General features: G+C 33.3%; 1 protein-coding gene across 2 annotated transcripts in view; it reads right to left on the reverse strand.

The window, feature by feature from the left end:
• The window catches only part of LOC106677745 (ionotropic receptor 75a), a 20493-nt gene that overhangs the window by 1526 nt on the left and 6271 nt on the right, over window positions 1-12696 (reverse strand). For both annotated transcript variants that reach the window (XR_010844139.1, XM_014415835.3), the window contains exons 5-9: window positions 10784-10927; window positions 8021-8241; window positions 6385-6593; window positions 5526-5645; window positions 2638-2786 (exon numbers count right to left, since the gene is read on the reverse strand). Coding sequence is in view for 1 of the 2 variants with exons in the window: in XM_014415835.3 (XP_014271321.3) it covers window positions 2638-2786; window positions 5526-5645; window positions 6385-6593; window positions 8021-8241; window positions 10784-10927 (843 nt within the window). In the remaining variant the exon portion in view is untranslated. The remainder of the gene's footprint in view (window positions 1-2637; window positions 2787-5525; window positions 5646-6384; window positions 6594-8020; window positions 8242-10783; window positions 10928-12696) is intronic.

Raw genomic sequence — 12696 nt, forward strand, 5'->3', positions numbered from 1 at the left:
TAAAAATGAATCAAAATAAATATAACGTAAATCTAAACTTGCATTGTACAATATAAATAAAAGAGTCATAACACTTGTCTGTAAGATATTTATTTACACCTTTTCCAGACTGCTTTGTATTTTAAAACTATAGAATTACATAAACAATAAATCACTGCAGTCAACATTATATCACAATTGATTTTACTCCATAGATTTTGATGCAGATTATTGAAAATTATGAACCACATTATTAGAATTATATGAAACATGATTTTAATATATCAAAATCATATTTCAAAAATATTCTTCAATTTCTTTCAGTTGAAATAATGATGGTTCGCTGTTTGTCTTGATATATTATGAATCTCTTACCATAACATACATAGAGGTTGTCGTCAATTGGGATTCGAATAATTTAATATATTTTCTTTACACCTAGGTGTAAATAAAGTGTTGAAAATATTATCTGTTGCCTTGGACAGAATACAGATATTGGTAAAAAGATAACAAGATAGATAGTAACTATTTCATAATTTTTATACTACATATTCTCACTTTTCTTTGTTCTTTCTCCTAAATGCAGTATTTCTGCATGATTTTTGTTTTTATTTGGAATAATAAAACAAGTTTAAAATAAGTATTATAATAATAACTATATAATAAGTATCAGGCATAAAGAAAAAAGGTCATAAATATATGATCTTGTATCTATCTTACAAGCTAAAACAAAAAATTATATAGAAATATTTCATTTAGGAGAAAGTACATAGAAAAGCAAAAATAAAAAGTATTGATATGAACTACTTTATATATATATTTAAAGTAGTAAGTGTTAAAAATACATATACCAGTAATTTTTATGTGAGCTAAATTAAGTCTTGTGGAGAAATTACCCATTGATAGAGCTCCAATAATATTTACAGAGTAGATGATTTCAAAACCATCTTTTTCTCACAGGCCTAGGAGAATTATCAGGTGATGAAGAGTACAGAAGGTTAGAAACAAGAGGTTTTGGGTGGTTAGGAAGTTTGTCATGCAAGGATTGATATCTGGTTCTAGCCAAATTGGTAACACTTGGAACATTGAGGTGCTGAAGGATAACTTGACTTGGAACAAAAGAGAGCAATTCGATGGTTTAGTGGAACCACGAAACTAGTCTGTAAGTCCAAATAGGCCTTATTCTGGTCATTGAAAAGAGTCTTTAATATTTAGTTGGAAGTTCAGACCGTTTGATTGGTAAATGTTACAATAGTCGGAATCGACCAGTAGAGGTTTCTGTCTCTTAATCTTTTATCAGGATTCCAAGTTAGCTGTTTGTCCAGATGTAGAACAAGGTAGCGAACTGTTCGGTTGGAATAAGTGGAGTATTATTTAACAATACTATAGGGCAGGATATGGGTTTAGGACCAAGCGTAAATGTGATTTATTTTAATCCTCCAGTTTTGACGCTATGTGGTGTGAAATCGGAGAGTTTAGGATACAATGTCATTATTTACTGATAGCGCATATTGAACTGAGATGTCAGCTGTATAAATTGGGTAAAGGATAGGACCAAGGAAACTACACTGAGGTACACCAGCAGGCTAAGGCAAGAGGAAAGAGTAAGCACAATTGTGATTTACTTTCAATAATCTGTCAGTGAGTGTTAAAGCCCAAAAGTTTATTTAATTTTTTTTACGTCCCTGTTGGTTTTTTATTTTCTGTTAATTATAAGTTTATTTTAACTACGAGTTATTTTATATTTTTAATTTATGTATTTTCATTTATGTAAGTCATAGACGTTTAGAGGTTTATTCTGATGAGTATATAAATATTTCGCTGGGCATGTATACAACAGCAACCCAACTGCAGAGGAATTAGAGCCTGGATACAGACTGATAAGGGCAGTATTCGAGGCATTGGAGCTGCCTGACCCACCTGGCGCTCTTATTCCATCATTCACTCATGCTAATCTACTTGTTTATCGGGGCACAATCTTCCGAGGGACCCTCACCCAACATCTTATTTTTTACGAGCTATTGGCATCAAACGTCCATCTGGGATGAGATAAGGCAGGAGAGGTATCTGATATGCGCATATCGACTCCCCAGCCATCTGTGAGTGACTATTTTTTTCCCTTTCATTCATTAGCTCTCAAACGTCCTTATTTTTTGGTTCACTAACTAACTAAAGTAGTGGAAATTTCTTTGGGTTATTAAATAAAATAGTTTCTTAAACTATTTCTTTTGTTTTAAATTGTTTCAGTTTTGTGCATATATAAATATTTTATTTCATAATTCATTTTTTTATTTTGTAACAACAGAACAATTTATTTGTTTATATGTTAATATTATTAAATTGTCTATCAATTAGAAGGTTACTTTTTTAATATTTTAATTTTTTATGAGATTATTTTCATTTCCCCAGTTTTTATTTTAACCCAAACCAGCGAACATTCTAATCTGGTGGGGAAGAGAATTTCTTCCAATCCTGAAAAAATCCTTGCCCCAACAGTGAGATAGGAACGGATAATGAGAAAGCATTTTATGAGAGAGTAGGGATTTACGGATCTTCTATAGCAGCCTCGATAAAAAACGAACTACTTCTTAAAAAATTAAAAAGCAATCAAATAACTTATAAACAGTGTATAGTTCTATATACTATGTTCATACATACCGGGAAGCGAAGAGGTCTCTATATCCTGAATCCTTAATAACTGGGATAGAGAATCGGGGGTAGGTGTATACATGAAGCTCGCTAAGGCCACACTTTTCCTGCGATGTGTACGTTTTCGACATTATGTTGTAGGCAATGCTTGTCTCCACCTTTTTCACAACAGAATAATTTTGAAATATTATAAGTTCTTCTTACTTAATACGGGTAAAGATGGAAAGGAAAAACCTAGTGAATTGTTATAAATAAAATTCGCTACGATTCTTCAATTTTATCGGAAAAGTAATTGGATGAATTTGTTCTCTAACACAGGTTTAATGTCATGATTGAAATCTTGATATAAAACGGAATAATGTATGTTGAAAGGTTGATGGATTGTAGCCAATAATCTCGCGATCGATCGGGAAACATCAAACCAAACTACTGTCACGGTCTAAATCAGTTCTTTGATAAATCAATTTAAGTTTACACAAGCCAAGGATTTATCAAATGACGAGGAAAGAATTTTAAGTCAAATATATATGTCAGTATTTGAGATAGTTCAACTGACAACATAAAAACAATAAAATGATTATTTTTCAGGTAGTACATCGTCAGGCATCGTAAAATTTAAATGAAGAAAATATATGATATACAGACAACTATAAAACGGTTACTCTTACAGTTTCATAGTTTTTTGCACTGACTGAGGAAAAAGTTTCACTCTCAATCCCTTAAGGGTAGATCAATGTCAACTTCGAGTATTGCCACATTTGTTTCAACAAACTGGCATAGCCCTTCAGCTCAGTTTTAAAACAGCTGTAACCCTTATTACACCAGTGATTTTAACACCTCAGATTAATTATTATATTAGCAAATTAAAAATTATAAAATAAATGGTATCAGTCAGGTTCTTCTGATTTCCCAATAATTGTCAAATTTAACAAAATACTATCGAGGGGTATTTACCTAGAAACAGCTTTTTATAGAATTGTGATATTTTACACTTTCATTTATTTAAGGTTTCCCAATCCATTTTTTTTTTCTGGAAAATATTGAAGGTGAAAAATTATAAATTTCCAATATGGGCCCTTAAAAACATGGTATTTCAAGGGGGCAGGGGTTTACATAGAAGAATTAGGCATTGAACTAAGCTTCCCACTAGGCAGCAGTCTTTCAGGCAGAAGTGTTTGCCATCTTGTCAGCAGCTTTATGCCCTGATGTCACTAGCTGTGAAAGGACTGGCATCACCATCTTTTCAGATAGTCTGTCTGCCCTTCAAGCCTTGAAGTCACCTAGGATCACCTCTAAATTGGTATGAGAGTCTAAACCATCCTTAGAATCATTAGCGTTCTTAAAGAAGCTTCAGCTTGTGTGGATCCCAGGACGCAAGGGAATCACAAGTAATGAAAAAGCTGATCACCTTGCTAGAAACGGGGCTGAGCACCCTCCTATAGGACCAGAATCATTCTTAGGCATCAGAAAAAAGTAGTTCTTGACTGAATAAGGAAGATAGCAGGTAAGGAGTGAAGGGATTTCATATGGCTGAGACAGGCCAAGATTTTAATAGCTAAACCCTCTACTTCTAAAACTAAGTGGCTGCTAAACCTGAACAGAAATGAAATCCGATTATTAATAGGAGTTCTTACAGGTCACTGCAGACTTCAAAGACATCTTAAGATATGTGGAGTAGTCCACGATGAAACCTGCTGCTTATGCGGAAGGGCCACAGAGACTGCCTTACATTACATATCAGATTATGATAGGTATGCATCACTAAGATACAGGCTTTTAGGCTCTGATAGAATCACAGGAAATTAAGCTTCCTTTATACATTGGGAGTCCCTTTTAAATTTCATTAGAAAGTCGAAAAGTTTCGTTATAGAGGAATAAGATATATTACAGAGCCATTCCATTGGTTTGTCTTGGGGATGGCAAAAAGGACCAATAGGCTTTACCAGTCCCAATATGAAATAGTTAAACAGTTATTTTATACCGTTTAATGCACGAGTTTCTTAATAATAACATATTTTTTCTTATAAACTGTTGTTTATTTTTGATACAATAAACCATATTAAAAACAAATAATACAGGCAGTTGGTATTTGGTAAGCGGGAGAAGTCCGGCGAGTTGGCCTCTTGGTCCTTTTTGCCTAACCTTGGCGGCTACCTGAGTTGCCGCTGCGTACTAACCAAGGTAGGAGTGTCAAGATTCATTTTTCGGTACAGACGAAAAATAAATATTAACTGCCCCAGGTGGGAATCGAGCCCATAACGTTCCGAACCGAACGCACTGGGACTTGCGCCTGAGGTTTGAAAAGTAATAAAAAAAATTAATTTTAATAAGATTTTTTTTTAAGCTATTAGTTCATACATGGTTGAAGATCCCAAGCAATTACAAATAAATAATAATATATATATAAATTTTTCTATAACCATTATTACATTTTTTCAATAAAATAAACGGTCTGTATAAATCGTTTTTACTCTCTCTAAAAAGTATAAATTATCGATTAAAAGGATTATTTACTTAATTTGGTATTAATTAATTTAAAACAATGAAAATATTAAGAGCTACTAGAATAGGGAAAAAAATTAGCTATAAACTATTGCTAAATTAACAGTTGTTAATATGAATATATATTATTTTTTAATGCTTCATCGATTAAAAAAATAATTAGTAAATAATTTACTTATGGTATGGACACACAGGTAACTGATTTTTTAAATTATAAATTCATAATGACTAAAGTTAATTAAGCTGTAGATTCTGCTACAACAAAATTTCGGCCAACTCTGAGACCCACATTCTTTTACGTTAGTATAATATATATAATATCTATGAATATAACATATATCATGTCTAAATATATAATGTTTGTGCATTATACTATATAACAGAGCAATACATACGTGAAATGCAAATACTTCGTTCTTCATCTTTTCGACTCCTCTTTCTGCTGAGATAAAGGGATTCGAATTTCCTTTCATAATTTTTGTTTCGTAGAGATCTTTTACTTCCTTCTCACCGTTCTGAAACATGAAAGTTTTCGAACTTGAAATCACATTTAAATATTAAGGTACAGTTTCAAGCTTGTTGGAAATATTAAACTATTAGTTGTAGAAAAAGACGGCCTTTTACTCAATTATAATGTGCATAATTCATAGAGTTTTCCTGACGAGGAGGTTTCTTCTCAAGAAAAGATTTGTCGAGGTGTTTGTGTGTAATTATTTAATTCTAACTCCAATTGAAGATGTGAGGTATCCTACGTCAGAAGGCTTCGACAATGCGTATTCAATAGGTTAGGTAGCTGGTTAGGAGATACACTGACAGGATGAGTTTTACGGGAATTAGACGTATTCCTCGCAGGATGGAAAATTCACTCCGTAGAGAACTAGCCTAAGGTCTTGAAGGGGATGAGAAGCCTACCGGAACTAGCTGTAGGTCCTTGCAGGATGGAAAACGAACTACGTAAGGAACTAGCTTAAGGTCTTGAAGAGGATAGCAAATCCTACCGGAACTAGCTGCAGGTCCTTACGAAAAGGAGAAAAGGTATAAGATAGAGAAGATACCCGGAGAAGACAGAAGTGATATAAAACTATCAATTTTTTCTTCATTTTTCAGGTCGTTGGTGAATCGCTGGAAATTATACCACATTTACAATTTAAAATCATGATGCTGAACAATCATTGAAGTTATTCATTATTAGTTTAAATACACAAATAATTAAACAGGCAGACTTTAACTAGTAAAAAAAAAAATGGAACATACTTTGAGATAGACCTTGACAAAGGACACGTCTTGCACAGCGAAGCTCAGAGGTGATTGGACCAGATCAGCAATGGTGGTTATTGTTTCTGCCCCACTTTGGATGAGCGCTACAATATTGGCGGAGTACGATGTGCTGAGGAAAAGAGAGCAGACGGAGAACAGGAGGAGCGCCATCCTTGTCGAAGGGGAACGGGCTCCAAGGTCGATTCCTGTTGGTATAAAATAATGTGAATCCCTGTTGGGACAATTGCATAGATCAACAAAAAATGTTTTTGTTTATGTTCTATTTCATTCCAGTCATTAAATTTTGATTATATACATCGAATAATAAACAAAACCTTCAATTTTTACTTTTGATTAATACTTTCTTTTGTAGAAAGTAAAACGATATTTCAGATTTTAAGCACCTTTTGTGTTCACTTACCGATATACTGGTACTGGTACTAGTATTTGGTGGGGGAACAAGTCCGGCAAGTGGGCCTGTGGGTCCTTTTTGCCAACCCCTGACGGCTACCTGGGTTGCCGCCGCATACTAACCAAGGTGGGAGTGTCAAGATTCATTCTTCGGGACCGCTGAAAAATGAATATTTAACTACCCCAGGTCAAGTTTTCATTTAGTGGGACCACCACAGAAATAAAAATCGACTTCCCAGGCCGTAAGGAACTGTTGCAGTTCTGATATTGTTGATATTCGTTCAATAAACCCAAGAAAAACTAAATACTAATTTTTATAGTTAGTGAAAGTTTCGACATTTGTTGAAATTTGAAACAAAAATCAGAGTCTCAGTACGACCATTACACATCAAGATACATCTCTTTAAATATTCACAATTTCTCCAAGAAGTAAAAAAAAACTGTCTCCTTGGAATATGGTCCGGGTTGCGATCAAAAAAGGTACACATTATAATTACATCTAATAAAATAATTAATCTACCAGATTTAAATAAAAAATCTCAAAATCTTCTGTGTGCACCTTCATTGACCACCACACGGGCCAACTTTCAACAATAAATTTAATTACATACATCAACTAATAATTATCATAAAGAAAAATGTCATTGTCTCATCATATTTTGAGAAATAACATCATAAATATTCATTCTGCGTGAAATATTATTTTGAACGAATTTAAAGTAAATTTAATTACCTTTCATTTCTGTTCAAAAGAGACCATTCTCTTTTCAAAACCATTCCTCTTAAAAAAAAATTTTGGTAACCAAAAAAAAAAAGGATAAATAGAATTTAAGAGAAGATTAAAACTGTTCAAGTTGTTCCTATTAAATTCTAATAAAAACGGATAAACATAAAATGTTTTTTATTTTCACTTTTTTGTGGAAAATGGTCAATTTTTGGAGTTTATCTTGAAATTGGATGGTCTTACAGAACTCATTTTGGTTAACAACTGTAGGAAATTTTATTGACTTAAAAAAAAAAGCTGCCAGGCCTGAATTTTTGCAGTTATTCAGTAACGACAGAAGAAAAAATTTACTGATTTAGAATTGTTTAAAATATAGATCTAGTGCCTACAAAAGCAATTTTTTTCTGATTAATCAATTTTTTCTTTTATTAGTAATTAAAATAAACAGCTAGAACTCAGATACAAAATTTGTGTTGACCGCAGTCCAATGACATTTACCTTGCTGACTGGCTACTCCGATCAGAAGGGTGAGTATGTCCGATGGAGAGGAGTAGGTGTATTCCTCGAATACTCCGGGGTAGCTTCGGGCGGCAGCGAGGAGCAAGCCAAAGCATAGAAAGAACAAGCCGACGCAGCAAAACCAAACGTAGCGGTGAAACGGTAATACATAGATATTCTTCATCACAGGCAACCTAGGGTGCTTGAAGAGAATCATACTTCTGTAATCATAATTAGAATAGAATCATGATTCAACTTATCTTAGTTTTACGCACAGTGAAAAAGAAACTTCAATAACTATGGATATTTTGGATTTTATATTTTTATATCAACTTAGTTATCTATTCAACCATCATTTAAATTGTTCTACTAACAAAATTTTAATTTTTCGCTTGCTTTATTTTTGTTTTCAATATTTGATTAGTGTGACATCTTCCAACTGTAGTATTAACTTAAAATAACATATCAATGTTTGAAACTTATGTTACAACAAGCTACGAAGCTCCAAAAACTTATGTAAACCATCAAGTCTTAAAAATGATTGAAATTCAGTTAGGACAGTTTGAATAAGAAGGTTAGTATAGTAAGGGGACTTATTGCGATCGTTAAAAAAATCGAATCCAACTTTCCAATATCGCAAAATAGCCTCTGTATGTGTGTATGAGCGTGGGCGTGTGTGAACAAACTAGGTATCAAACTGGATTCCCTATTACCATAGAGTGCTCATCCACCAACAATACATTAAAGAGAAGGTTGGACCTGCTAAAGAAACTGACGGGAACCCGATGGTGTTTCTCTTAAGACGTACTGACATTAACCTAAATATAAGACCTACAGGAGGCCTGCAATGGAGTACGGGCGTGTGCTTCAGATTCGACAGTTAAAAGGCTTGATGTCTCACAGAACCATGCGCTGAGAATTATCACAGGTAGTGCTAAATACGTTGCTAAAAGAGCGGAGAAGGGTTTTCAAAAGTTATTTGAATCACCACCATAAATAATTTATGAAATAGTATGGTACCTGACCCAAATATTACCTACATTACTTCAATCGTTCCTTTTATAACCACATTTTTGTTTGTCTGTTGGCACCTTAGACCGTGGAAATCTTTGGCCGCATGATGTGATCCTGAAGAAACAGAATACGATTCACGATAAAAGAGTACAAGGTAAGGTCATCAGTCCTACACCGGACCAAATTAATTTTTTAATTCGAGGTGCAGACCCTCATCATGAATAGTAGTCCTATTCATGATCATTAGTTTGAAATGTTAAATGGAAAAACTTATGTTAAGTGGATATTTCCTTCTTTTACCATGTTAAAACGATATAACATATAACATGATGGGTATACGTGATCTTTAGTTTAACATGTTAAAGCGTGTTAAATGCAAAAACTGAGGTTAAATAGAGAAATATTTCTTTATTTTAAGATTGGAGAAGTTTGTCAGGGGGTGCGGTCAGCAAAGAACAACATAAATAAACAAAACCATATTTATTTATTTTATGCCGATGTTTCGACCTGAGTTTCAGGTCTTCATCAGGGCTATAGAACAAAAGAGATAACAACAACATTTAGAGTAACATATTTCTTTATTTTACTATGTTAAAACGATATAGCATATAACATGGTTGAGAGTCTGTTACTAGGTCTGTTAAACAGGGAATGACGACACGCAACAGACCAGCGTGTTAGATTACTCGTAGTTTATGTTTTGATTGTGTATTAGTATTGTTTTGGATGTTTTTAAAATTAATAAAGCAATGGATGACAATAATAATAATAATGTTATGACAGTTGTGAATAAGCTCATCTTGAATCTCTTCCTCACAAGTTAGAAGATCAACAAGGCACTCAGCAGTATAACATTCACACAAATTCCACTTTTCACTCAATTTAAGCAGGTTGTAATAAATTACTTTAATCAAAACTTAGAAGTAAAAAATAACATGAAGTGTAGGAAGGAAAGGTTATAAAACAAATTTGCTCAGAAAATCCGCTAGGATCTATAATGCATTTAACATGACTTTAAATAAGGCTGCTCACAATCCTACACTTATAACATTTAACATGGTTAAACATTACATTTAACACATCATGGATACCCCTATGAGGTTCACCTTCCATATACACATTCCTTTTGACGGGTTTTTAGCTGAATTTTACCATTTCACTATCAAGAATATCACAGATCATGTTACCATTAATTGTAATAAACACTTTTCAGGTAGGTTGTAACATGATTAATATAAAAGAAAGCTGATTAAAGAATAAATAAAAATTACATTGACATTTAAAACACAAAATCATTGCTTGTAGTTTTAAATTTAAAACTGCTCAAACGATTTTTTTCAAGTTATAACATAATTATCGATTGTCATAATTTTAACTCCTGTCGAACTTTACCTAATGGGTTCGTAAAGTATTTTTGCAAAAAGTTATAAGATTGTATAAGTAAAAAGAATCTTTACATTACTAGCTAACTGAGTATATCGTAATAATTTAGCTACAATTCTTTGAGCAGGAGCAGATAAATATTTGGTTACGGCAAGTAGTAAACTGACGACTTAACAAATGAAGATCAGTATGCAGGTTCAGGTTTAGCCTCTAGATAGCAATAGAATTCAGGCACGTAATATGCATTAACAAAAATGCATAAGATATAAAAATGGCCGATGAGCCATATTTAGGCCACTTACCTTGTTTATAAAAATTTAAACCTTTTGATCATTTCAATAATGATGAATGTAATGATTAACTTACTTATACTCAAACAGGTCTCCTGTGAAGCTGCTATACTCCATTTTCTCAGGTAAAATCATGATGGCTGTAGAGCTGAAGTCGACTACTCCTTCAGAGAGAGTACTGTATAGAGCATTGCAATCTGTCACTTTTTTTCTCTTCACTCTAAGGACCAAGTCAAAAAGTTAACTATTTTATCTAAAATCATTATGACTTTTAACAAATAAATTTATTAATTATAGTCACAACCGATTGGATGTTTTTGTTACCCAAAGCTAAATTCGAATCATCGTTACTATAACAATTTTTTAAAAAAATTCAAAGGAAACACACAATAACAAACGGACATTTACAAACTTTACAATGTTAAACTTACTAATCATTTTCTAAAACCAGGTTGTTCTTCTGACAGTACTTAGGAGTCTAAAATCAATTCTAATATTAGATTTTGATTTATTTTTAAATATTTTTTCAATTGTATATTTTTATTTATGCATGTTCCAATGTGCATGAAAGTTTATATACCTGAGTTCGATAATCTATAAATTAAATTGAATTCTGAGGACCATTAAAATTAGTATCTACTCTTCACAAACTGAAAAAAGATTTTACAAATATTAAACATTATTTTGTAAAATAGAAAACATAGTGAGCTACCTCAACGGAAGTTCCATACCTTGATGGTCACTAAAATAAAATATTCTATACAACATTTGTCCAGATGAAATATAGATTGAGTGAAAAATAGCAACAAAACGCGAAATTATGAGACCTTTACCAAGTAAACTTATATAAAATAATATAAAAGAGGCAATTAATATGTCTTAAAGTTAAAATAAAAACAAAAGTACCAATTGCTCAGAGAAAGTGGCAGATCCGGCCTGGGACGTTGACTTTTTTCATTGAGTGGCGGTCCCACAAAATGAAGAACTTTGACCCCCAACCATGGTTAGGCAGTATAGGACTCCAATGGGAGTCTTGGCCGAAAAAACAAAAAAAAAAAAGAAAGTGACAGAAAGCGCTTTCAATTTGATGTCTGCATAAGAATAATCCGAAGTCCAATAAGATGTATCATTGCTAATTCTACTCTGATTTAGAAGATTTTTCTTATTTGTAGAGAATTATTTCTCGACTGGGATAATTTTCCAGCAGATCTATAGTTTCTGAGTTATTTGAAAAACAATTTTTTGAACCTCTTAGAATTCCTATTTTTTCAAACTCAACTGTCAATTTAATTATCTTTTTACTGAGCAGCTGTAATTTTATTGACTGATCATTTCTTTACCAAAGGAGACAGCGACGCGGGACCCAAAAGCACGTACTCAGTCCCTTAAGCCTAAGTAACAGTAAGTAGCAAGCCATAAGTAAACATTACCAAGTGTTGCGCCACGGAGAAAGTCGGTATCGATGGTGGCAGAACAGAAAAATTCTGTGCAGGTGTGAATTTAAACCCTTCATACTCTCAGTTCTTACCCAGAACAAATAAGAAGTAATAACCGGAAGAGATGAAAGATTTGTAAACTCTCAAAGGATGAAACCAACAGCTGAATTCTGGTCTTCCCCTTGTCCAATTACAATCAGCCAATGAAATGGCTGAAAATAAATAAAAGGAAGTAGAGAAGAGAAGAGAAAGACAGAGTATGAAGAGAGAAGGATTCAACAGTTAAAGGACCTACAAGAGAGAGTCAGCAAAGGATTCGTTAGATAAGCAGAGATCCAGCAGAAAACATCTGAAACAGTAAACCAGCTAACCAGCTATTGAGGAGGAACTGGAGCCGAGAAGGTTCGAGATACTGGTGCAGAAGCTCACCCGTAACCCTGTCCAGATAAATTAGAATGATAACGCCATCCTATAATTTTAACTGGCGTCGCACTACTGGTGCGTCATGACGTCCCATCCAGACTCATCAACGGATCCACACTTCACGACAACA

This window comes from Halyomorpha halys, unplaced genomic scaffold, assembly GCF_000696795.3.
Source record: "Halyomorpha halys isolate HHAL.00 unplaced genomic scaffold, Hhal_1.1 Scaffold107.1, whole genome shotgun sequence".
Lineage (NCBI taxonomy): Eukaryota > Metazoa > Arthropoda > Insecta > Hemiptera > Pentatomidae > Halyomorpha > Halyomorpha halys.